Source organism: Odontesthes bonariensis, chromosome 11, assembly GCF_027942865.1.
Source record: "Odontesthes bonariensis isolate fOdoBon6 chromosome 11, fOdoBon6.hap1, whole genome shotgun sequence".
Taxonomy (NCBI): Eukaryota; Metazoa; Chordata; class Actinopteri; order Atheriniformes; family Atherinopsidae; genus Odontesthes; species Odontesthes bonariensis.
The window spans coordinates 22,575,716-22,602,766 of record NC_134516.1 but is presented as its reverse complement, the minus strand read 5'-3'; the positions used below and the strand labels follow the sequence as shown (position 1 = coordinate 22,602,766).

Sequence of the window (27,051 nt, the reverse complement as noted above, 5' to 3'; positions counted from 1 at the left end):
TCCAGTCTGAATCTATACAGCTCACGCACCAGATGTGGGGATTACCTCTCAGAAACCCACACACCTGGCTCTGGGCCTGCTCGCTCTCACACACACACACACACACACACACACACACACACACACACACACACACACACACACACACACACGGAAAAGATTGCAGACAAAGTAGAGAAGAAGAGGTGCAACTACAAAGACACAAAGGCAGCTGAAGAAACACACAGACTTCCACTCCCAAACTGAAGCACACAAGCGAATTCATAATCAAAATTGCCAGCCTATGTTGAGGGACTGCTTAGAAATAATGAATCGTATACAGAAGCATTGCTCGTGGAAACCCGACCGTTTCTTTCCGTCTTCGTGTTTAAAGAGGTGTCTGGTACTTTCACACTGAACATTATATCCTCTTTGATGTTTCCGACAAACTGATCGAAAACATAACAATCCACCAAAATAACTCCCTCGCTCAGTCGGTGCAGCAGTCTAAAGCATCTGCCTTCATCCAAATCCAACGCATGACCATGACCCAGTTCCCACACTAGTTTGGAAATATAAAATGAGCAAACTGGTGCACCAGGAAAACCGAGCCGAACCATTTACGTTAAAAGGTTGGGTTGATGAAGGGCTTTCCGTGGAGAAAAGCAGGAACACGGCCAGGAGCAAAAAGAAGCCAAAGGAAACATTTCAGCTCTGGAACATTCTAATTTACTGCCTACTTTGATGAGATGGTCAATCATATCATAAACCTGTGCTGAATTAATGTAAAGAAGAGTTCATTTTGCAATTCAGTACAAAGTAAGAAAGCAGGCATTTTCAATCAGCTGCTTTTTCTTTAAGATGCCTGTCAGAGAATATTGATTTCCACTACATATCACACACAAACACCAGGCCAGTTGTTAGGCTTCGGGATATTTCGCTCTCATAACATGCATTCTTTCGCACTAGTGCAAAGAAATTTCAGTGTTTATTTAGCAACATCCAGTCGGTTGATGCAAATTAACATATTCAATTTGATTCGACTCGACTTTCAAGCCAAGTGCACTACGAAAGTAAAAAGTTTTATCTGATCAAATCATTTCTGGGTTTGCACTTTGTCCATCTTAGAGTGCGTTTAATGGCCTGAGAGAAAGCTCTGCTGTGAAATGCACAACAAAACCATCCATTCATTTAGCTCATACATGATTTCATGATTTAGCCATCATGCCGCTGCGGTGGTGTGCTGTTCTCTGAATGATCCCGTCACATGAGGATGTCCTTTGTCTGAGAAATCAAAGCAACTCGTGATGAGTTATATCCTCAGTTACTTACTGTTCACATGTGTCAGACACCGAAGACAACCTTTCACTCTCAACTCGACAGGACACAACTGCTTGGATGAGCGCACACACACACACACACACACACACACACACTTAGTTGAAATATTAAACAAGCTCCAGCTGGCTTCATGACGTTTTAGCTCAGTTAAGAAGTGTTGCGTCTCTTATTACTGTATAAAATGTCTGGATATGCGTTTGTGTCTATTTAGGACAACTTTTCATTTTTCAGTGCACCTAAAACACCAACATAAATACCCCCAGTAAAATCAGAAAGGAGTGACGTTCTTATGAGACAACAGAGCTCAACTTAGAGACAGGCAAAGCAAGAGCGAGTCTCAGGTAAGTTTGTTCATCTTGTACCACTTTTATGAAATATGGAGAGTTTTCACTTCAGTATAGAGCCCAAACATATAAACATCACAGTCCTGGTGTTGTGCTGAATATCGTGTTCGGTAGTTCTGAGTATATCTATTCTAAGTTGCACGTTGTTCAGACATGGAAGGATCAGAGTTGGGGAGAAAGCCTTAGATTTCAGATCGCAGCACGAGGGACACGAACATATTGAACGACGACAATGTGTCCGACTTAGCGACAGTTATTACAGCAGCACAACAAGTTTAACGAGACTTTACACTCAATCTGAGTGGAGAGCAACAAGTGGAACAATAAAGGCACGAGAGTTTCTTTCAGCGTTGCCAACTGTGTCCAGCAGAACGTAGCTAAAGTCTGCAAAAAAAAGTTGGAAAAAAGGATGAAGTCATGCGCCGATTAGCATATTCATGTTGTTATTTCGTTGCGTTTGCATGCTCAGCAATCCTGCTGCTTCTCACTTCTCAGCTAAATCTGGCAGGAACTTTGCCAAGTTGGCAACACTGAATGATTTTCAGTTCGCAGAACTGATAAGAAGAAATGTACATATTCAAATTGTGACTCAGACACATGACAGAGACTGTTACTTTTTGTTAAAATTACATATCAATAGCCTCTTTACAGCGCTGTGCTTGAAATAAAAGTCTGTTTTTGGCAACATATCCACAAATAAAGATTTGAAAGGTTAGGAAGAAAAAAAGAATATTTTAAAAACTGCTTATTGTTCAGACTAACGTTCTCGTAGGAACTGTAAATGGTTGAGTTCTCTCCGTTTCGGTACGTCTAAGCACTCACATCGGCCATAGTGATGGAGCACGTGTGGGCCAACTGAAAGCAGACACCCCCAATAAACGCACATCCACACAAAGCGAGACACCAGCTGAAGTATTGCGGAGCCGGCTATGCACAGTGACAGGCCACATTATTATTTATGCACACTCATAAAGGGAGAGGGTAAACTCTTCATAAATCACACGTCCCCGAAAGGCTGCGAGAGAGATGAAGGGAGGGAGGGAGCAGGAGGTAATGGGAAGGAGGGGAGCAAGACAGCGAGGGATGTGGGTGACAAGGAAAGCTCCAGGCCTCGTATTTCTCAGGTCAGCAACACAAATATCAAACCAGCTCGTTCATCATTCCCGCAGTGCAAACACATCAGTGTTGGTTTCACAAATCTCGAGCCACATCTGTGGACATGACACACACTCACACCTTTGTCCACAAACGCATACAGGAACAAGTAGTCGCTCCGCATATTGGAAGTCGTGACCTCTTTCACACAACAAGATTCCCACAAATGCACACAAACACTGAAAGGAAAATAACATATGTTTCAAATCTCCTCCCCAAAAGTCACAACCCGAGAGTAATAATCAGCTTTCTTTTCCCTGTGGCCATCGTACGGCCAGCTGCTCCCCCAGCCTCCCCTCCTCATCCTCCCTCCTTCCTTTCTTCCTCTCGGGATCTGACAGAGAAATGGAAGGAGTGATTAACTCAGAGCTGTGAGGCTGGCGCCCTCTCACCTGTGGCTCTCTCCTCCACAGGCTGCTTCTCCCTCCTCCTCCTCCTCCTCCTCCTCCTCCCCTTTCCATCTGCCTTCCCTCGATATTAGACCTTCATACAACATGTCATCCTATTCTTTCTGCCTTTCACTCTCCTCCTTATGTAGACAGAGCTTTGAATAGACATGGTATAACCATAAACTATAAATAATGTGCTGGCTATCCAATCAGATCACGACGCAAACGTGTGATTTTTCTCATTCGGCTGTATTTTACAGCTCAGATTACTTCTTTAGAGATCAACATTCTGGTTTCCAGCCGAGCCTGCTGGCATAGATATATATGAACCATTTATTGTTGACATTTGGTACTTGCGGTCGCCATGGAGATCCAGCATCACTCCTGAAGGTGTTTCGAGGAGAGAGAAAAAAAAAAAAAAAGCGCTTCCACCTTCAGTTTTCTTCTTTTACACCCATCCAACACGTGTGTTCTCTCCAACAGGCCTTATTAGATAGTTATTGACTCAACATTAAAGCCTGGAGGGGAAAAGTGAGATTTGTGCGGCATTATACTGCAAGCCCCACAGCACACCAGACGACAGTCCCATCCATCCACATATAGATCTAAGCAGACTGAAAAAGCCCACTACATGGTTCCCCCTCTCATCAGAATTAAACCGTCACAAGACTTTTAGTCAGACCGCTGAAAGAATAAGATGATTCATCCAGAAAAAAAAAAAAAGATAAACAATTCCTTTTCCTTATCATTTGTTCCTTTTCCTTTTGGCCACTGACACTAACTGCTGCACTTGGATAAAAAGGACGTTGAAAATGCCGAACTGCAACAAATTCTCCAACATCAGCTTCCTGCTTTGCTGTTGAGGAGATTTCTATCACTTTACAGGGAATAACTGGCGTTTTTAGACAACCAAAACAAGCTATCCGAGATGAATGCAAAAATTTAAAATATTAAAATCTGTCCAAGTCAAATCTGAGTTCACCACCTTAGAGCATGTCTTCCTGCCTGAGAAAACTTCATCTACACACCACACTGGCAAACAAAATTCTGCCTCGAGACTAAAATCTTTAGAAAATGTTTTAAGAGCACAGAGAAGGACATAAAGATGTTAAATGATGATGATTTGACTCGGGGCTACTGGACTAATGACTCCAATCAGATGTCATTGGGCAGACTAACTACCATCTTTATTTAGAAAATAAATACATTTCAATAACCAGCTCTTTAGCCTTGCAGGGATACTGTGAGGGGCGGGAAAGAGTTTTGTCAGCCTTCATGTGGCTAACAACCATATTCGACGTGGGGTCCTCAGAGGCATCGGGCTTCATTCCAGTCGGTCCCTGTACAACTGAAGTGAGAGCTGGGTTCACATTGACGGCAGTAAGTCACTCATTTCCGGTTTGTGCTGGACTCTGCAGGGGCCGCCTTTTGTCAGAAATTCTTTTCAAAATCTTTATAGATAGAACAGGTGAGTCCCTGCCTCGAGTGAAGGAGTGTATGTGTTTTGTTCAAGAGTGACAGTAGAAATGAGTGGGACACAGACATGTTGCTTGGGGAAGTGTCTGCAGTGATGCAGATGTTTCACTGATCTGTCGGGGTGAAGCGAGAGCCGAGTTCTGAGGCAAAGCAGTTGATTTACCAGTTAATCTACATCCCATCCTTCACCTATAGTCATGCGCTGTGGGAAGTGACCAAAAGAGTGAAACAGCAAACACAAGCAGCAGAAATTAGCTTCATCCAAAGGATGTCTGGGCTCGACCTCAGAGATAGGGGGAGAGGCTCAGAGTAGAATCGCCGTCTGCACGTCAAAAAATGGCCGATGGTGGTTTGGGCATCTGGTCAGGATGGCTTTCCGACACCTCCCAGTTGAGGGGTCTTGGACATGTCCCTCCAGGAGGAGGCCTTGAGGCAAACCCAGGACCAGCTGGAGAGACCATCTTTCAGCTGGCCTGGAAACAACTAGGTATTCCTCAAAATGAAGGAGATGGCTGGAAAAAGGAAGGCCTGGGGATCTCTGGTTAGACTCTTGCCCCAGCGACCCATTGGAGGATATATAGTAGAAAATGGTGCAATGGAAAATGATAATAAGGACATTTTAAAATATCAAACGATCCTAAAATAAATAGATATTTGTTGGTAATATTCTAACTTGATGGTTTCGACAGCTTACTAACTGTTGAAAAATTGAGTCTTACAAACGGGTCTTTTAAGTACTTTATTTTCACTTATTAGAAGTGTCATGAATAATTTTGTCTTCTATGAGTAGACTGCAAATTCCCCCCCCAGAATGCAAACTCTTCATATAGAAACAATCCCATTTCCTTTCCATATGTCCCTTCTCGTGTCAGATGTAGGTGCACTACTAATTCAAGAGGCCTATTCCGCCGTCACTGTCCAGAGAACTCATTCATTATCCCAATCAGCTGGGTTATGAGGTTGAGAGGCAGGGAAATTGAATGATAACAACAACAGATCGTGTGTGTTTTGTGACCTAAAGTGTGTTTTTGTGTCCAATACAATGGACACAGATGTGGTTAAGCTCTGTCATTTCAATAGGAATCATTAAATATTTAACCTAAATGAATAGAATTTGCAAGTGTTTATCCTCTGGTTGCTGTGAAATTACACGCTGCAACACACACACACACACACACACACACACACACTCCCACACATGCGCCAGGGAGTGTGACTTTCTGCTGATATGAGTTATTAGCAGTTGGACTGAGCAGAGTCTCAGCGAGCAGAGGGAAACGCACACACTCCCCCCCCACACACACACACATACATATATAAATGGTTCTCTGGGGCAATGCCATGTAGGATAACAGATGGCGTGAGGCTGGTGAGGTCAGAGAGCAGATTTGCTGTAAACAATTTGATCTATAATAGATCATTAGCTCGATGTGATTAGCTTCTCTGCCAAAATCACAGCTAACTGGCGAAGCTAAAACTGACAGCAAACATAAGCTGCAGCCTCTGAACAATATTACTGCAACTGAGCTCAACTGGGTCACAGGTAAATGGCTGCTGCGCTGGACGGCACACATTACCTTGAACAGATCATGACACAAAGCGCCTCTTCCACAGCCTACTCCTTCCACATTGCTTACATGCATGTGATATTTGGAAAGTGAGCCCAACGTGAGGCCGCCCCCTCAGGTTCCTCCTGCCAGACCACAGCAGGCGCAGGAAGGTCAGGTCACTGTCTGACCGTCTCGCTCCATTAGAGGCTAATGGGTGGTGTGATTGGGACACAGAGGGCAACACAGAATGTCAGTGTTTTACAGAGGGAGAGGCACCACAGAGCAAGATCTGAGGATGCGATGGACTAACATAGCTTCGATGGGTCATAGAAATTTATGCAGAGAAAATTGAAAATAGCCTTATCCTGACTGAATCCCGGTCTTTTGCTTCACTGAACTGACAAATCACTTTGGAGAGGTTCCATTATTCAAAGTCAAAAAGGTAGAGCAATGGATCATGTAAAGAAATTAAAATTCAAAAGTGCAACTTTGTGAGAAAAAAAAAAAAACAACATGCAGATGGGAAAAGCAAGAATTATTTCTCCTTAAGCCTTTATTGAGCTCTCGACCTAATTACAATCAAACCGGGTTTGGGGAAAGAGCGTGTGAGAGTGTGTGGAGGGGGGTTTTGTTAATTGAATATAATCAGAAGAAGAGCTGTTGTGGTGCACAGATGGAAGGGCTGCATCAAGGTCGAGGCTGATAAGATATGATCAAATCAGCTAAAGTGACCAAATCCCGTCGGGCAAAGCGCTCCAATCTGATCTGATCTGCAGGAAACTGTCTGTCACAGATATAATCCAACTCTAATGTGTTGTTTGTTTACTGGATATATGCAGCATTTAACCTACCGCCAAAGCTTACAAAAACAATATGGAACCACAACATTTTATCTGTATTCTGCTCCCTCTCTAGCCCCCATAAAAGTTTTTTTTTTTTTAAAAACATGCACTATGGAAGCTTAATGACTGCCGACAGGTGAGTTCTCAGGTGAGTCACTCAGTTCATCAGGGCAGAATACACCCAAGACCTCTCACTGAACCTCAAAGTGCGAGTCAGACGTTGTGTTGCTCACTCCAACTTAACATGTAAAGATATATGGATCATGATTAAAATTGTGGAGCGGGTATATATTCTGATTGGGCTGGCATTCGTGTCACACTTTTTTTTTTTTTTTTATATATATATATATATATATATAAAATCAGCACACTTGAACCTCAAGCTCCCGTTCATCACTGGCCATTCACGCAGCGTGCAGCAATACGGGACTATTCAGATGCCAGTCAAACGCAGCCGTGAATGAGGGGAAAGGAGGTGAGAGAGCGAGATGTTGTAGAACGTCAAAGGCTAATCAGCACATCTGCGCCTCGCAATCACGTCCCATTCACTAAACTTTTCTTCCAGCAGGTTAGCACGGCTTAAGTGATGTTTTATTGCAGTCTGTCAGGGGGGCTGACATCTGACATGCAATTTATAACTATGAGGCAAATCTCCTGGCATAATTTGCAACATACATTTCTTTTTTTTTAAACATTCATTTTATTGTGAGTTTTGAGATCAGAAGCTAGAGATTGGTCTTAAGTGACTATGCAAGTTGGTTTTCATCTAAATTATTGTAGATTCAGGCCCAGAATGTGTTAAACAACAGTTAGTGTACTTCAAAAAGACTCAAATCGTTTGAAGGTTCTCACACTTCCCAGTGTTGCTTTATACATTAGATCCAAACTGGCCTGTATCATCTCATTGAAAGTTAATCGTGGGATATTATGTTGTAATGCTTTTCTTTTTTAACAAAAACAAATATTTCCCGGATCAAACATTGCAGTAAAACAACAAATAGAAAAGATAAGGTGCACTGTGGCACAAAAGATGGGTTAGAAGAAGTCCGCAAGCCAGTGAATGTAAAAAACACAGTATTCCAAATATTTAGGCTCTTTTTGGCTCCCTCATGAGAAAACTTTCCATAGAAATACAATTCTTTGGTAATATAATCCTTTAAATTTTCATTTAAAAAAAATAAATCAACCCCAGTTTTAATGCTGATCCTGTTCTGCATTTTAATGCTAATAGCGACTGAACGTATTTGCATTCAGTAATAGTATTTTTCATTAGTCTGGTGCTATCCCTGTGCTCAATGTAGATTGACAACAAAAACACAAGAGAATTACAGAGGGAAAAGAAGCAGGCGTGCCATCAAGACTCAGATTAAAGAATAATCCCCATAAACACCTGTTAAATGCTAACGTAAAAAAATGAATAAAAAAATAAATAAAAAAAAAGATAAAATGGCACATTTATTCTCCTAAACTTTCAAAACTGTCCTTTAATTTGTTTCAGAAGACCCACTGTAACAGCAAATCTCTTCACTTTTCCACCATTATATATATGTATATATATATTTTTTATGAATAATTATGATTACAATGAATTGAATTCCAATTGGCTTGAATTGGACTTTATTACCTAAGTGCCTTGAGATGACATTTGTTGTATTTGGCGCTATATAAATAAAAATGAATTGAATTGAATTGAATATGCATCCATCAAACTTACATGGTGTTATTGTGGGGTTATCTTTTTCTATAAAGTAAATCATAAGCACTCTTGACCGCAGACCTACTTGAAAGATCATGCGACCAAGTAATTTTCCATCATGGCACCGTTCTGTTGCACGCAGGCAGAGGAGACGGATGATGAAAGATGGTCTCGTAATCAAACGGCTGACATTTCAGAGGAAGGTGAGCTGGGATGTGCACCTTTACATTTACAATCCGGCAAACAGACAGAGCCACTGGGGTTTTGGGGGTGTCTTTTAGACGCAGTGATTAAATGGGCCAATTAAAGAGAGAGAGATGGAGGAGATCTCTTTTCTCCATTAGATTTCCCATGAAATTAGATTTTTTTTTTATATTATTTGAATGCATGACATGGAGGGTTAAGGTTTTTTTTTTTTAAATGCTTTTCTCTTGAAGAAAAAAAAAGTGTGTTGATTAATGCGTATGTGTGTACGTGGAACGAGGAGTGACAGTCCACTTATGGGGAGATGTTATGCTCCCTGAGTTTAATCTCTTTTCTGGAGGAAATCGGCGTAACAAGAGAGGACGCTCACACATGTAGAACATTCAAATTTGAACTGCAGGACTGTGAAGGAGAAGAATGATGAGAGAGATGGCTTTCTAATCAAGCAGCATCTTTACAGGGTTTCACTTGTGTCGCATGTTCACCAGACAGCAAATCTCAACAAAACACAGCCAACAGCAGCAATCCTGCATGTGTTTTATTACAGAGCGAAAGGCTTGAGCCACCCCTCACTTCCTTATACCGGTAATCTGCTTCCAAGGAGCCAGAGTTTCTTGTGATCTTTTAAAGAGGTCTTGAGCAATAGTTCTTCAGGCTTTCTGAAGGTCTTTCAAAGTTTTTCTTTGGATATTGGCTGCTTTTTTTCCTTTTGCTTTTTTTTCTTTCACTCAGTCCATGATTAACACCGACCTGTGAATCATTCATGCTAAAAGGAGAAACCTAACTGAAGGGATGAATCAGCGTTGCATCTACACAAAACAGACTTGGTCAGGAGCAAATTATAAATTCAAACATTAGGCACTTTGTTATTAGTGTTAAATTATTAGTGTTATTGCATTATGTTTGGGGATACTGTGACGGCTGGCTTTGGCACCTCGTCTTCAAAGCTTAGTTCAACCGTCAGAAATCTGGGAGTAACCTTTGACCTTTGACAGTCATCTGCGGTTGGACAAACAAATTAACAATGTCGTCAGGACTAGTTTTTTTCAGTTGCGTCTCCTGGCCAAAGTTAAAATGTTTTTAAGTCGTCATGACCTTGAGAAAGCCATCCATTCCCTAATAAGTCCAAGGTCAGACTATTGCAATGCGCTTTATGTTGGCGTCTCCCAGTCTTCTCTCAGTCGCCTTGAACTTGTGCAGAACGCTGCTGCCCGTCTTTTAACCAACACCAACAGACGTCTGCACATCACTCCTGTTCTTAACTCCCTCCATTGGATTCCTATCCTTTATAGAATTGGTTTTAAACTTTTAATGTTTGTTTTTAAAGCTCTTAACAGCCTCGCCCCATCATATTTATCTGAGCTTTTAACAGTCCGCAATCCTGGTAGAGTTCTGAGGTCAACAGATCAGTTTCTGCTGGAAGTGCCCAGGTCAGAATACAAACACTGGGGTGACCGAGCCTTTTCCGTCGCTGCCCCCAGGCTCTGGAATAAGCTCCCCGTCCAGCTGCGTCTTATTTCTGACCTGGGCCTCTTCAAATCTAGGCTAAAAACCTACTTATTTAGGATTGCTTTTAATACCCAGTAGTATGATGGCACTTTTATCTTATTTTATCTTGATCGATTTTGTTATATTTTATTGCTTTCACTGTTCTTTTATTGTTTTTACTTATTCTTCTCTTTATTTATTACCTGCTGTAAAGCACTTTGGTACACCGTAAGGATTGTCTGTAAAGAGCTGTATAAATAAAGTACATTTACATTTACATTAGCAGCCTATCACAAAGACACAAAAATTGTTCCCGTTTCCAACTGGACAAGTGGAAGTAAAAAGTGGGGGCAGGCCTAAAAAACAGCAGATGAACAGTGTAAGAAATGACACAAGAACATTCTTCAGGAGGGGAGACGGCGAGAAAAGCCTGAGGTTTCCCAAATGACACACAAAAACTGGACTAAAAATCAGAGGTGCCAGGTCTTAACTTGATCTAAATCTCTAATTCAAAGTTCAGATCGTCATCAGTCTGTCTACAACCTTCTGTAAAACACTATCGTTATTTATTTTTCCAATTCTTGCGGTTGATGTAATTGTGTTTATGATCACAGAAATGTAACTTCAGATTGTGATCCACCTTGCATTACCACTTGAAATACATCTGGCTGGCAATGGCCTCATTTTTCTGCATAAAAGAAGTGTTCCACACTCAGGCTCCATTTCCAATAAACTCCTCACGTCTTCCTCGTGATCACCAGTGCACTGATCTGCTATAATCATTTTTCAGCATGGCAATGATTCCAATACTGTATTTCCATCTAAGCTGATAAATGTTTCAATCAATCACTGCACCCATTTCCAGAATTTCCTGGCAACATATAAAGAGAAAAGGCTTTAGCACAGTACTGTAAACATAAAAAGGAAGACTCCATATCTGAACCCTGTATAGCCTCCAGAAGCCAAAGAGAACTATGGACTCTTCAGTGGAGTATTATACCCCAAATCCAACAAAATTTCCAAAAAAATGGATCAAAGGGGTAGCATGTTGGCAGTGGACAGTTTGCCTGAAAGCTTTTCTGTACCATGGGGATATATGAGAATAATGGCTGCAACAAATGAAAGACCCAAAAGAACTGTGAATAACAAGAGGGAGGAGACGAAGACATTAGGGGAAAGGTCCAGCTCGGTGCAGGGGAACAACGAAGCAAAATATGGACATTATTAACACTTATTCTTGCTGTACCTAAAAACATTTGCACTGTACTGTATTGGTGGCTAATTAACCCAAGGGTATTAGGGTCTAGTAACTGCAAGGGCCACAGCATATCAATATAATTTGTATGTAAATCAAACCATTCACTGCCGTGCACAGTATGGAACAATGTGTTCTCCTTCTCATCTGCCCAGCTTTTGTATTCAATGACAGAAAAAATTCACTGGAAACTCTACTCAGGAAATGTTTACAGGTAAAGCTGGTAGAAATATCTCCTTTTGGCAGAATCATCACCCGACGAATTGAAATACTACATGCAAAAAATAAAAATATCATGTAAGAAGTCACATCTTCCCCGCTCTTCGACATTAACAAAATAGCGGAGTGACGGCGTCAACCAATAAAACTCAAACTGCCAATTGAGACCCACGGGCCACACGAGCGCACATAACACACCCACAGTTTAGCATCAAAGATGAGGTGAGTATAATAGACTCAAGCACGACCTGGAGTGGTCTCTTTGTACTGTGCTCCTTTGTGTGTACCGTGTATGTGCGGTCACACCAAAACCGACAACCCTTGGTCTTCTCCACATTCATCAGATTGATATTAATATTCATGAGGAGGTTGGTGGCCTGCGTCTCAAGATGGGGGGGCTAACGAACAGTGTGAGAGCACGTTGGTGTGTATGCGAGTGCGCTCGTGTCACAGATGCAGGGGGGCAGAGCAGTAATCAAATCACAGCCAACCCCTCATCTCCGCCCTCATCAACCACCAGTGGCGCTCCTTCCGTACACATCAACATGCCACGCTACACGCCTGCCTGTGGTTCGGCACAGACGGCAGGGACAGCTTATATTAGTGTGTGAGCGAGAGTCCAAGTGTATGTGTGTGTGTGTGTGTGTGTGGTGAATAATAGTCAGGGGCTGGCCCACATAAAGAGGTCTGGACTCGTGGCTAAGCTAACCACTAGACGTACAAATAGCTCACCATTATCTCTCATTAGCATCCGCAGCTAACAGAGGGCCCATGCTGTGCCGTGAGGACCCTCACAATAGGACCACTTCTGTATGATTGATGGTGAAACAGCGTCAGCCACAATAACATAACAAAAAAAACAAAACAAAAAAAAAACACTAAAGATAGAATCTGCCGGCTGAGGCGAGGTAATAAAAATGTAGACAAACAAAAGGAAGTCAGACTAATCAAGAATGCCAGGCGCAGCTCGTTAATCTACGAGAGCCAATGCTGTTTGGAAGCCCGGAGATAAGTCGAACGGCTGGCACGTTGTGAAGATCACGCACTCATCCTATTCTGCCTGCTATCTTTTCATCAGCAGCAAAAACAAAAGGACAGAATGAGAAGCGTGATGAAAGGGGGAAGGGCGCTCTGAGAGTTGGGTGAAAGCTGCAAGAGTAAAAAAAAAAAAAAACAATGATAAAACTAAAAAGGTAAATAGGACAGTTCCTGCACTGTGCAAGTTCTAGTGACGCATTTGTTCAGCAGAGCCTGTAATCACTAAATGAAAAGCCCCACAGCAAGAAAAGGAGAGCCGACATCAGGTTAACCTAGCAGCGAGAGAATATGATCAAATGCCAGAGCCAGATTTGACTTTGACACTTCATCATCACTCTGAGACGAGGCAGGTTTAGGCTGGGAAAAAAAAAAAAAAAAAGTGTCATTAAAATCTACGAATCACACTCGTATGCACCAATAAGGTGCAGATCTCATGATTAGAACTCCATCATCCCAGAAAATGAAGCCTCTGTTCTCTGCGATTGCAAATACAGTTATTTCTCAACTGAAGATTCACACCGAGTTTACACATCTATAATTCAGTTCTGTCCTCTTTCTCACAGAGTATTTTGCCAATCGAGCAGTCCCACATGCATACAATGCCAGGTGGGAGCGCACACACACACACACACACACACACACACACACACACACACGCACACACACACAAACACACACAACTGATCATGCAGCTTAAAACACCAGTTATTACTGTGGCACAGGATCTGCTGAATATTCCATTTCCATTTCATTTGGCCTTCCTGCTGACTAAGTGTTGGTACTTCATCATTCGTCTGGACGCCGGCTTATGAATATGGATTCTGGGCAGTTTATTAGCACATCTTAGGAATGCATTATGGCAAATTAGCAAGGGGAATGAAATTTGCTTTTCACTGAAATTCAGGCCACTGTGCATGTGGAAAAATTCAAAGTATATTTGAAAAACATCCATCTACACATAACCTGTTTTCTAAATCTGAAGTTGTTCCCTTTCTGAAAGACTTAATGGTGTGGCACCGTCACAAAAAGGATTTATTTTGCTAACTGAAGAACCAGAGGGAAGGCAGTCTGGAAATCAGAAAGGGGACCTTCATTCCAGGTATGCAGTCCAAACTCGTCACATTTTGCATTAAGCTGGCTTCCAGCTCCTGAGCAACATTTACATGGAAACCGCTGTGTGAATTAACGAATATCTTGCTTAATGGACAAGCTGTCATTCTGTCAGAATGGAGATGTTCGGAGCGAGTCCAAACAAATCATCTGCAAGACTCTGAGCATTGCTGAGAATGACAGATTCTCTGCAGCCATTTCCTGTCCCTCACACACAGAGAGGCTCGAGAACAATCAGGAACAGCTCAATATTGTTGTGCTGAGCTGTCCAACCGTGACAAACGGCCGTCTGTCAAATGTTTCCAGTTTTCATAATACTAATAAAAAAACATGTATATGAATAACAAAGCTAACTTTCACTGTGCTTGGCTTTAGACGGGAAAACATTCCTCCCTTCCTCACCTTGTCTCTGTCCTCCACCAGATCAGTCAGCAGGTCGTCCATGTCCAGAATGCCTCCCTCAGTGTACTCCAGGTGGTGAATCCTCACTGAATGCTCCCCATGCTGGATACAGACACAAAGTGAGTGTTCATTATGAATTCACACTGACTGAAAAGCCAACACCCCTTACAGATTTACATTTTATAGTTAATAATTAAACTAACGATTCCTGTATAAGAGAGTTCAGTACACTTAAATAGCTGAAAAGGACACTTGCAAACTCCGCCAACGCCACATTTTGATATGCAAATGTAAATGTACTTTATTTATACAGCCCTTTACAGACAATCCTTACGGTGTACCAAAGTGCTTTACAGCAGGTAATAAATAAAGAGAAGAATAAGTAAAAACAATAAAAGAACAGTGAAAGCAATAAAATATAACAAAATCGAATAAGATAAAAGTGTCATCATACCACTGGGTATTAAAAGCAATCCTAAATAAGTAGGTTTTTAGCCTAGATTTGAAGAGGGCCAGGTCAGAAATAAGACGCAGCTGGACGGGGAGCTTATTCCAGAGCCTGGGGGCAGCGACGGAAAAGGCTCGGTCACCCCAGGGTTTGTATTCTGACCTGGGCACTTCCAGCAGAAACTGATCTGTTGACCTCAGAGCTCTACCAGGATTGCGGACTGTTAAAAGCTCAGATAAATGATGGGGCGAGGCCCTTAAGAGCTTTAAAAACAAACATTAAAAGTTTAAAATCAATTCTATAAAAGGACAGGAAGCCAATGGAGGGAGTTAAGAACAGGAGTGATGTGCACACGTCTGTTGGTGTTGGTTAAAAGACGGGCAGCAGCGTTCTGCACAAGTTGAAGGCGACTGAGAGAAGACTGGGAGACGCCGACATAAAGTGATATAAACTCTGCAAACAAAGATCTGCATGAGTTTAGCAACCGTTTCAAATATCGTGAGAAATAACTTGGCTTAAATAAGTCGCTCTATAGCTTCAACAGCAGATATATGACAACATTCAGTCCACCGGACGGGTCGGGCACAGAGGGAATAGATGACCTAGATTTCGCTGAACAACACAGTGACAGCGAGTTGGGCGAGGACAGGAAACTTTTTCAGTTTTTTTGCTGATCTATGGGAAGTGGTGGGCAAATTCCTGGTCACTTTTACCACCACCATCAAGAGGTCAGAGGGAACACACCCCGCTCGACAGGAACTACACGGAGCCCTGTACCCCATTCACAGACAAAGACATCAACTTCTGACCGAGCCACAATCTGTCTGCCGTTTACACAACAAAATAAACAGAGAAGCAAATTAACAATGCCATCTTCCCCTTTTTGTGACCCAGAGGATACACGTACAGTCCGTTGTGGAGCTGCTTGGTGGAGCCAAGAGTGAGGCTGATGAGAAATTTGGACAAATTATAAATACAAAATAAACCACATGTAATTCCAGCTCTCTGGATGGGTTAAATGTTGTCTTTTTGAGAAAACATTTGTGGCTCGATTCCTGTTATTTTTGTCTAGTAGAAACAAGTTGTAGGAAGAGAAAATAAATGTTTGACAGCCTTGTTGTTCTTAACAATATGTGCGTGAGAAAATGGCACACACAAATAAATAGAACAATACAATAAGACTACATTAGCAGCTAAATTACTGGCTTTGGGCTATTAGTCTCGGAGGTTGGAACGACTGGCTGAGACCCGTGAGCGGCTTCGGCTGTATGACTGGGCCGTCTTCTGTTTTGGCTTCTTTTTGCTCGGCTGCGTCCGAATGCAAAGTACAGGGCACAAAAAGAGGGTGTCTTCCTTTCACAATTGGCCAAGTCCATTCTCTTAAAATGGGCAGGAGAGCCTGGGATTTCAATCACGGGAATAAAGCCAGAGCCACCCTTTCTTCAGAAGAGGCAATTATACCAAAGACAGACCAGTGAGAGAAAACAAGTGGAGGGTCCATCTACGTCAAGCACACAAATACCCTGAAGCTTTCACACAATGCGATGATACTGTTTGCCATGCAAACAGACATCCAATGCAGTGATGCAGAGCTCATAGCTCAGAGTCACAGCACTGTGCCACCATACAAATTTGAGAGACAAAGGAAATGAGGATGGGCCCTCATCATAAGTAGGTCATTCTTGTTGAAAATTTGTTCAGGTTTTAAGATGGTTTTTGGACATTTTTAGACAAAATTCTTGCGAAGGAACTGTCCACCTACAGAAGTTGCAGTACTTTACAAAATGAAGATGACAATCTGGTTCAGTTCACTGCTGCAGATACTTGCAGTGCAGCACTGTTTGACACTAAAACATCACAGAAAACTTTTTATCATTTCCGCTCTTTCTATGATTTACTAACTTTCTAACACATTTTTTAATCATTAAGAAAAAAGCATTCTTGCTAATCAACTTTTTAACTGTTGGACGGACCCCTCTCTCTGGGCTCTGCTTAATTCTCATCTGATAGACGAGGAAACCCCCTTTAAACTCAACTTTTTAAGCTTTCAAATCCAATTTGGTCTGACTGTTGCAACTGTTATAGCTTCTGCATTCATCAACTCCTGTTTTAACCTTATAATATTAAGCCTTTTTAAGTGTCCACATCCATCCATCCATCATCTTCCGCTGCTCCGGGGATCGGGTCGTGGGGGCAGCAGTTTTAGCAGTGAAACCCAGATGTCCCTGTCCCCAGCCACTTCATCCAGCTCTTCTGGGGGGACCCCGAGGCGTTCCCAGGCCAGCCGAGAGACATAGTCTCTCCAACGTGTCCTGGGTCTTCCCCGGGGCCTCCTCCCAGTGGGACGGGCCCGGAACACCTCACCAGGGAGGCGTCCAGGAGGCATCCTAACCAGATGCCCGAGCCACCTCATCTGACTCTCGATGCGGAGGAGCAGCGGTTCTACTCCGAGCCCCTCCCGGATGACCGAGCTTCTCACCCTATCTCTAAGGGAGAGCCCAGACACCCTGCGGAGGAAACTCATTTCGGCTGCTTGTATTCGCGATCTCATTCTTTCGGTCGCTACCCACAGCTCGTGACCATAGGTGAGGGTAGGAACATAGATTGACCGGTAAATCGAGAGCTTCGCCTTCTGGCTCAGCTCCTTCTTCACCACGACGGGCCGGTGCAGAGCCCGCATCACTGCAGACGCCGCACCGATCCGTCTGTCAATCTCCTGCTCCATTCATCCCTCACTCGTGAACAAGACCCCGAGATACTTGAACTCCTCCACTTGGGGAAGGATCTCATTCCCGACCCGGTGAGAGCATTCCACCCTTTTCCGGCCGAGGACCAAGTGTCCACATACAATGTACAAATACCCACAGTGCATTGAAACAAGTGGAAGATTCACTGTGAGATTGTAAAGTTGTAAAAACAGAAACACTTCAACAACAAAAACAAAGGAGCAGATGTTTTTGCAAAGATGTCAATGCATTGCATTTACACCTCACCAGAAAAGCCAGTCCAACCCGACAGCCTCCCTGCATTCTTCTGCTTCTCACGACTCTGTTTACGCGCAGGGAGAGTTTGTGCATGTGACTGCAACAGCAAAGAAAGGAAAGGCGGGGTAACTGCTTCTGCTGGGATGATGATGACACACCTTAATGAAATTGGAGGCATGAGGGTGATTTTCAGGGAGAGGGATTGATTGATCACTGCCACGGGACCGCTGGACTAAAGCACAAGAATACCAAAGTGCTAATTAACATCACCTCTGCAGCAGAGTGTATGCACACCTGGTATACTATAGGCCCTGAGAGATGAATGAACCTTCAGAGGGAAAATAATCTGTAAAGAGGAAAGACGACAAAGAAAAGAAGATCTTCTGTAAGACCCTGACTTTCAGTCCCAGGTAATACCTTCACTCTTCCCATGAAGTAAATAACAGAAGCAGCTGGGAGTAAGTCAACAGCAGAGCAGAATTACCGTGACAGTTAGAAGAGTAAATTCCCTGCAAATTACACTGCTAAGTCCCCCATCATTTAAAGTGATATCTCTCCCTCCTCGCCCTCCCCCACACACTGGTGAGCAAACACGCCACCACTCGAGAGTGGTGAAGCGGTGGGGCGATTAGTGAAGCTGAATTCAGTGGGGCTGGTGCGGCGGCGTTGGGGTGGAGGGGAGGGGGGGCGCTTTTTCACACTCTGATCCTCAGAAGAATGTGTCATTACGAAGCTGTGTGAGCACGGTGTGGGCTTAGACTGTGATTAAAAAAAATGTTTTAATGAACATGTCGACGAGGAGCCGTCTTTAAGTCGGATCAAATGGTGCGAGTAAAAGGAAAGAGAGATGAAAAGGCTTTTCTCTTTGGTGGAGGAGGACACACGGAAATGGAGAATTTAGTAGTTGCCTAAACTATAATAGGTTTAATAAGCTCAATTAATTATAAAAACACTGGAATTATATCAATGAATAGAGACTGTGTATCCATTTAATACATAAAAACTATATATAAATAAGTCTATCTATAGAGTAAAGTCATGGGAAACACTTTATTTTAGGCATTTTTTTTTTACAAGGATCCATTAAATCTTTTAGGAAGAGCATTAACAAAAATGTTAATACGTCATTAACCAATAACAAGGTTCGCTAAAGCTTGTGTTTCCTTCAAATTCAACAATTATTCTTATTATTTTTGTGCATATGCTGCTTTCAAAGGCTCACTGTGAAGAGATACCAAGTGCAAACTTCTGCAAAGTAGCGCTCACTGATATAAGGAAGAGTGGCAGATAGATTAAAAATATATATGACCTGTGACTAACAACCTACAAGGAATCGCATCTGATTTTTAATATCACATGCCCCCAGCCATCTGCCCTGCAACAGTATTGAGGCCCTTGGGCTTATTTCCAAAACACAACTTCAGCAGTTTTATTAACACATCTCCATGAACACTTTTGACATGCAGAGAAGGGGGCGAAAAACCAAAGTCACAAACATGCAGAGGAAGGGAAACAGCGGATCGGAACAGTTGCATTAAAATTTAAAAATGTCTTTTTCCATATTGCTGCGAGTTGCAACGCACACGCCAGCCCACAATGGACAATTTGCCTCCCTCCTGCATGCATAGGAAGGAGGGCAAAGTGCTTTCAGCTTGTTTAGTGAGCTGTCGGGGCAGAGTCGGTATACGGTCTCTAATCTGAACTGAGTCTGTACAGACAGACCATGAGGAAGGTAGAGACGGCTACAGTACAGACTGTTTCCTCTGAGGATTCACAACACAGAGAGTCTCCATCCTACCAGGCTAAAGAGCCATTCCAATACAGTGATTAAACCAAAGAGAGGTCAGTCGGCTTCGATTAAGACGCCTCACTCCTGCAACTTAGGACTTTCTTTACAGTTTACAGGAGAAGCTATCAAGCTACAATAGTATCTGGTTCAAGTGTCTCTAATATGAAAAACAGCTGCTCTTGACAAGCATATCTTTGGGTTTTGAACTGTCACTAAAGCAAACAAGATATTTCAGATGGCCTTTGGGGGTACTATTGAGCAAACTCACTATGTTTTTTTTAAATATTTGATCAAAACCAACTGTTTGTTGCAGCCTTAGAGGAAACAGAAAATCCTTTTCTGCAATGTGTTGCCACATTCCTCTACTTTCTTCATTTAAAGCAGCAACAGCAGTACTTCTATACATTTTATCATAATCCACATCACGTGTCCTTCCATATCTTACAAATGACATTCTATAATAAGCAGCCATTTTCTCCATGCAGTAAGTTACAGGTCTCTTTTGGTAACAGTGGAGATGAAAGCAGCTGAACAAAAACAGTTGCAATTTCATTTAAATAAACTACCAATTAGGAAGGTCTACGGGCTATTATTGCGATGCAGAGTGAAACTGAGCAGAAACCAGTTCATCCTGCACATAAACACACACACACACACACACACACACACACACACACACACACACACACACACACACACACACACTCGGTGATTAAACCCGGGTTTTTGACACCGTCCCTGCTGACAGCAGAGAGGCCGGCAAGTGGAGAAATGTGCAGTTAATGTGGGTGCTAAGTGGATTCTGCTGGCAGGAGCAGCCAGCTCATCTGGTCAAATCTAGTCGGCCCTCTCTGGCAGCTACAAAGTTGGACTGTCCGCATGATGATCTGCCTCTATTAAGAGGTGGCCACACACTGCTGAGTCAGTGTCGAGCATCAGCTCCTAATTAACATGCTTTGTGAAAAGCAATCAAGGCCCGGGTGTATTCCAATCACACAGTCACATTTAGCCTCCTACAGCTTGTGTAGCGCAGCGTGTCACACTGAGAATCAACAGGGACCGCTGCCGGGCAGAGTGGGCATGGCTGCGGCTATCGGTGAAGCAAATACTTGACAGCTCAGGGGATCGCTGCATGAGAAGAGTCTCCCTGTGTGTGCGTCTGTGGGCATCAAGGTGTTTGTGTGCTCCTCTCCACTGAGGGGAAGCGATCCATCGAGCCATCCAGGCACCAAATCACTCTCCATCCATGCCTCCGTGGCTTCTCTTACCCCCAAAAGGCAGCTTCTTGCCTCACCCCGAGGGAGGATGTGTGGGCAGGCTGAAAGGAGGGGACCAGCCAACCGATAAGACCGGGGCCTGTCACCAATCCTAATCCCCAATCACTCACAGGACAAAGCCTCCTGTCCAGCACGCACTTCCCCGAATGTGGCCACATTGAAGACATCAAACGGTAAACTTCCACCTGCCCGCGGAGATACCAGAGCTTAAACAGAGCGCCATTGTACAGGTAGACAGCCAAGGCTGCAGCCAGCACTGCTCACTTCCTCAAAGAGACACACATGAGCACGCTATCATGCAAGGACAGCATGCACATAAGCTGCTGATTAATAAAAAGGTCAGCACAGCAGAATGATTAATGTTCGGCTGATTGTGACATTGGAGAGCAGAAAGCAGAGGGTGTGTACGTGAACATGTTTGGAAAGTGTCAATGAGAAAAATCACAGGAAAACAGCTCCACGCTGGAAGTGACCATCTCCATGTGGCACGCACGGCAGCTCATCCTGCAAAAAATGGAAAAAAGGTTTCACAACCCTCCCACAAGTGGTGGGCGTAGAAGATTATGACTCATCTTAAAGGAAAACAATGTTAAGAGGGTTTAGGAGGACCTAGCAGATTTTCCTCCACTATATCCAAACTGAATAGCTGTTAATCGTGATGGTTTTGTTTGCCTATTTAGTCATCTCCCTCCTCTGCCAATGGAAGAGCTGAGACAGCTGTATGGGTTCACTGTTTGTTTGTAAGCAAGACAATAAAAAAAAAAACATGTTGAACATTTTTCAACCCACAGAGCGTGATGTCACTCAAAACTCATTACATACTTTAACTCTGAAACTTTCTTTCAAATCTGGGACCCATTTCAAGTTGAATTATCCAATAAAATTCATAACAGACTCGCTGCAGTAATCTGCTTTATGATTCAGCAGAAGAAACGCTACAAACTAACCTGGCAAATGCCCCGTTGATATACCAGTTATAAAATTTTATGATGTTTACGACTAGAATGGAGAAGACTTTCAGGAACGGCAGACCTGGGCACAAAAAAAAAAACAAAAACAAAATGGATGCATCTGAGAGGCAGTGAGTAGTTGTTTTTTTTGCATTCTACATTCAATAAGTAATCATCAAGGTTCTTTATTAACGGTGCAAAAAGCAGCTGCCTGTCTGGAAGTGAGGCAGTGAAGCTGGAGTGCAGCTGGAGCGCAATATACACAGACTGCATGTTATAATATTAGAATTTGTTCAGGCTTGATTAATGGAAAAAGTGACTCATGCCTTGAGGGAAATAATCTTCACCTGACACCAACAAAGTCATGTTGGTACTTAAGCGTAACTGAGGTTGAGAGAAGTTAAGAATAAACATATCTGTGGTGAGACAGATTCAATGGTATGATCGAGGAGGGACAATGAAAGAATCCATTGAATTTCAAGGCAAAACAAAAATACTTTTCTTACAGCAAAATAAAGCATTGGTCTTACATAATCAATGTGCTCCCTTTGAATTATCTTATTTTTTTGTAGAGAGTTGAGCATTTTTTTTCCCCCACTTTACCTTGCCAGGTGGAATGAAACCAGGTGGTGGGGTGGAGCATTTTTGTTTTGGGGTATCTTTTGTATCCATTTGCGTATAGTTTTACATGTTTAGGTTAACTCTCACGCAGATAGTTATGGTTACTTTGCTATATTCAATAAAGGCTAGACTAAAGACTGTTTATTCCATGATGATCTGCAGTGTTTGGTTTCAGCCTCTTGTGAAAATAACTGTTCTTAAACGTCTTGTAAATCCTAAACTATTCTCTGCATTCTGCACCACAAATAATACAACAGACCCATCAAATGCAACACAATTACAAAGGCTCAGCTTCCCACAAGTAAATTATGGGTTAATTCTACAGTACAATACAAGGTGTTTTCAGCAAGAGAGGACGGGATTTTTTTTCCATTTTCTTATCAAACTAAAAATAAATTAAATGACAAGGACAGGTTGTTGGGGAAAAGAGAGACAAAAAAAAAATTATATAAACAACTTATCTCTACAGAGTTACCATGGTGATTTAAGCTAGCAGCTAGCGTTAGCTCTGATAGGGATATCATAACCACTGACGTAGGTGTGTCACGTGACCCACACAACTCAGCCGAGGTATGGGAGCTGTCATTTACAAAATGAGAAGAGTGAGCTTTAAAACTATTTCCAAATGTGTATTAGGTAATTAAAAGAAGTATTGTTACGTTGTGTGTTTTTTTTTTTTAAAGAGTGCTTACCTGCTCCAAAACCTTGTGGTACCTTCGCGTGGCTTGTTCGACTAAATCCCGGACCGTCCACCCACCTTTGCAGGGCACCACCACTGCGGTGTCCCCGAAAGTTACTGTAACTTTCATCGTAGTTCAACCTCCAAATGTTCCTCAACAGAGAGAAAGTTAAGAAATTAGTCCAAGTTTGAGAAGTGTGCGGAGCCGCAGCTGCTCCCTTGTTTGAGGCGAAGGCACCTGTCTGTCGAAACTGGAGCAACAGGTGTCTCTGGTCGAGATGAAATCGCGGTGAACTTTTACTCCTCCGACGTCAAAGAGTTAAAATGACGTATCCGGCCGCAGGAGACATCTTATTTTCAACCGAGCCGTCATGAAAGCTTGCAGAAAGCAGCAAATACAGCCACAGAAAGAGTTGAGCTGCCCGCTGATACACCCAAACAAAACAAAGTGAGACAGGAACCCGGAAGAAATCACAGCGACTCTGGCGCTCCAGGAAAGGAACATTTCCACACCTGCATGATAATAAATCATTTTATGTGACTCGTTTTTTATTGTATATGACACAGCTGTACAGAGGGGGAACTTGCAATTGCATGTGTTACATGTAACGTTGAAAGTCGACGATATAGAGTGATAATTATCATAAATGATTATCCAAATAAACGCTTTTTATTTATTTGTTGTCACTACCTGCATATGCCTCTGTCTCCTCTTAAGCTATACTGTGGTTTGAAATAACCAGACCAGACCAGATTTTTCATGAAGAGTTTTTTTATTTAGTGAATAAGCACAAAGTAACAATTACTGATAAAGAGGCACGTCGTGAAACCTTTCAGTCGCGCAGTTTGCGCTTAAAACGCCATAATCAGCTGCAAACCACCGACAGATTTTGAGACATTTGGTGCTGCTATACTTCCAATCTTTCTAGAGCTTCCATCTAATATCAAAACTTCCTTGAAATTCAGAGGGTAAAGATTCAACCTGCGTTCTAAAAAAGCGGACACATTAAAGCAAAACCGTTTATCCCTACAGCAGGTCCACTTAAAGGCTTTATGAAGTTTGAAAAGGGAATAAATCATTCACTGATGGGCCATAACATTATCACCACTGACAGGTGAAGTGAAACACATTGATTGCCTCCATCCAATGGCACCCAGCAGAGGTGGGATATATTAAGAAGAAAGTAAACATTTAGTCTTTTATGTAAAGAATAACAGGCGGGCATAAGAATTTGAGTGGCTTGATGGCTAAACAGCTGGGTTATTGGATATATCTACTACAGCAGCTTTTGTGGGATGCGTCTGCAGTGCAGTAAACTGGCAACAAGGTGGCCAAGGCTCATTGATGTATATGGGGAGTGAAAGCTGACCCGTGTTGTCCATTCCCATGGAATGGCTACTGTAGCGGAAATTACTGGAAAGAGTAATGCTGGCTCCAGTAGAAAAAACAGTCAGGGTGACCTGTCTCTTCTTCCTAAAGTGCACAATGGGAACATTTGAACTGGACAACAAAGCAACAGGAAAAGGAGGTCTGGACTGGCAAATCGTGTTTCTTTGACATCATTTTGGATGGAGGGGTCTGTGTGCATCACTTACCTGAGGAGGACATGGCAGCCGCAGTGGCCTCTTTCAGAAGGTTTGAGAAACACAACAGCAAAGTTAAGATGCTGCTTTGACCTCCAAATTCACCAGATCTCAGTCCAGTTAAGCATCTGTAGAATGTACTGGAAAAACTAGTCCAATTCATGGAGGCCGGACCTCGCACCTTACAAAGTCAAAGTCAAATTTATCTGTATAGCACATTTCGTGTACAAAACAATTCAAAGTGCTTTACATAAAATAAAATAAAAGCATTGCAGCGGGGAGTGGAAGAAGCATCAGAAATACATAAAAGAATATAAAAAGAAAGAAAGAAAATAATTAAAATGATTAAAAACAAGCAACAGTCTAGATAAGTTAAAAGATATCATGCAGATTTCATGCATAGACACATGAGAAAAGAAATGTTTTTAACCTGGATTTAAAAATGTCTCCATTTGGTGAAAGTTTAATCTCCACTGGCAGTTTGTTCCACTTGTTTGCAGCATAACAGCTAAATGCTGCTTCTCCGTGTTCAGTCTGGACTCTGGACTGGACCAGCTGGCCTGAGTCCTTACAGGACTGAGAGGATCTACTACTGAGGGCTTGGTTGCCAGATATAACACAGCACACCTGCAGAGGCCTGGTGGAGGCCATGCTTTGATGCATAGGGAATATTTTGACAAACAAAACAAAAGGGGATTTGCTTAATAATTTTTGGGTGGTTATAATGTTGCGACTGATTGGTGTATGCTGTGGCCTTTACACTGACTGGATCTTGAACCCCCAAGAAAGATTTTGGAAAGTTTTTTGGAATGATGGTGTTTGATCCCTCCGGAGGAGCTCCCTTCTCTTCTTTCACTGCTCTGAGGGACTTTTTAATGAAAACATACACCGAGCACGTACAGCATGAATCTGCCATGTAATATAACTCTACTTTTTTTTCTCTAGTTTTTGTTTTCATGGTCATAAAGGTAATATTTCAGTGTTATGCCCATTACTGAGGTCACAGTTGGACGTACTTTTCCTAAAAGACAGATTTTGTTGTGTTTAAAGTAGTATTTTCTTCACACGGACCAAGAAGTAAGCAGCCCACGTGTTTTTAAAGAGAATGTGTTTGCTCAACTCACACCGTACTTTAATCCCAGCAGCTCGTCGCTCTTCACACTCATAACAAATACTAATTGCCTTACCATTATTCTCTGTCATTTTATGCTATTAGGTGTGTTGTGAAATTGCCTTTATGGATATAAACAGCCACTGAAACGCTCCCGCGCCTGAATTTCTCCCGTTGTTTGGTTTTTCTCTCTGGGATTTCCTCTCTATCAAATCACAGAGCACACCACGACGGATGGAGTCATAATTGGGACGAGCAATTATTTCCACCGCCACTGCAATTCACCTGAAATGCATGGAACGGGACAATGAAAGGGGATGGCGGCCTCTTCCGCCTCTTGTTTCGTCTCAAACAAGGTGAGTGGCTGAGAGGGAACTGGAGAACTAAACAACAGAAAGTAAATGGGAAAAGAGAAAGAAAGAGATGATCTCTAATTACTAAATCCGACAATGCCTGCGTCCTTGTCCGTGATCCCTGAGCTCTGATTTTCCTGACGGAACATAATTATCGCACAGGCCTGGTTTAGCGCTGTTTTCAGAGCCCCTGAGAGTGCACGAGGCTGGTAATGTGCCCCCGGTTGCTGACTCATCACTGTTGCCAGCACTTGGAAACACACACGTTCCACTGCCTACCGCACTCCTAGTTAATCAGCAGCTGGATGTGTGTATTTACACACTGTACTCCTAAAAGCTGAGAGTGAAAGGTGGAGAAATTAGATATAGAACTGTTTGTTTTTAGTATAAAAAGCTGCCTGTCCTGTTCTTTAAAGCCTGATGTGTTGAGAGACTGACACCCTACATCACACTGACACATGCGAGGTCTTGTCAAAGGAGCCGATGGTGCATTTTTGACATCACTTTGTCTGTCCTGCACTCAACAGCTTTAAGTGGTAATTACAGATTTTAGGTTGAAAGATTGGAGGACCCAGAAATCACTCAAAGTGGCTCCAGAATGATCCCTTCTCTGCGTTAGATCTGTGCTCATTTGCAAACTTTTTGCACTTCACCGAACAGAGTTTGTACATATTTAATTGATTTCCGCAGCAAAAAGAACCCCTGCAGCAAACAGTCATTAAAAATACATCTTCTTTTAAATGTTAATGTTCAGTTACCCTTTTATA

The 27,051-nt window shown here is 42.6% G+C and overlaps 1 protein-coding gene across 4 annotated transcripts in view; it reads right to left on the bottom strand.

Annotated features, from left to right (window-relative positions):
* The window catches only part of pard3ba (par-3 family cell polarity regulator beta a), a 164,840-nt gene extending 141,154 nt beyond the window's left edge, over positions 1-23,686 (bottom strand). For 2 of the 4 annotated variants that reach the window (XM_075477934.1, XM_075477936.1), the window contains exons 1-2: positions 23,250-23,686; positions 14,489-14,590 (exon numbers count right to left, since the gene is read on the bottom strand). In XM_075477934.1, the coding sequence (XP_075334049.1) occupies positions 14,489-14,590; positions 23,250-23,366 (219 nt within the window). In that variant the 5' untranslated portion in view covers positions 23,367-23,686. Of the gene's footprint in view, positions 1-14,488; positions 14,591-20,977; positions 21,289-21,431; positions 21,483-23,249 lie in introns of those variants that run through there. The other 2 variants (XM_075477938.1, XM_075477937.1) reach the window with 2 other exon arrangements.
* Between the last annotated feature and the right edge of the window lie 3,365 nt (positions 23,687-27,051).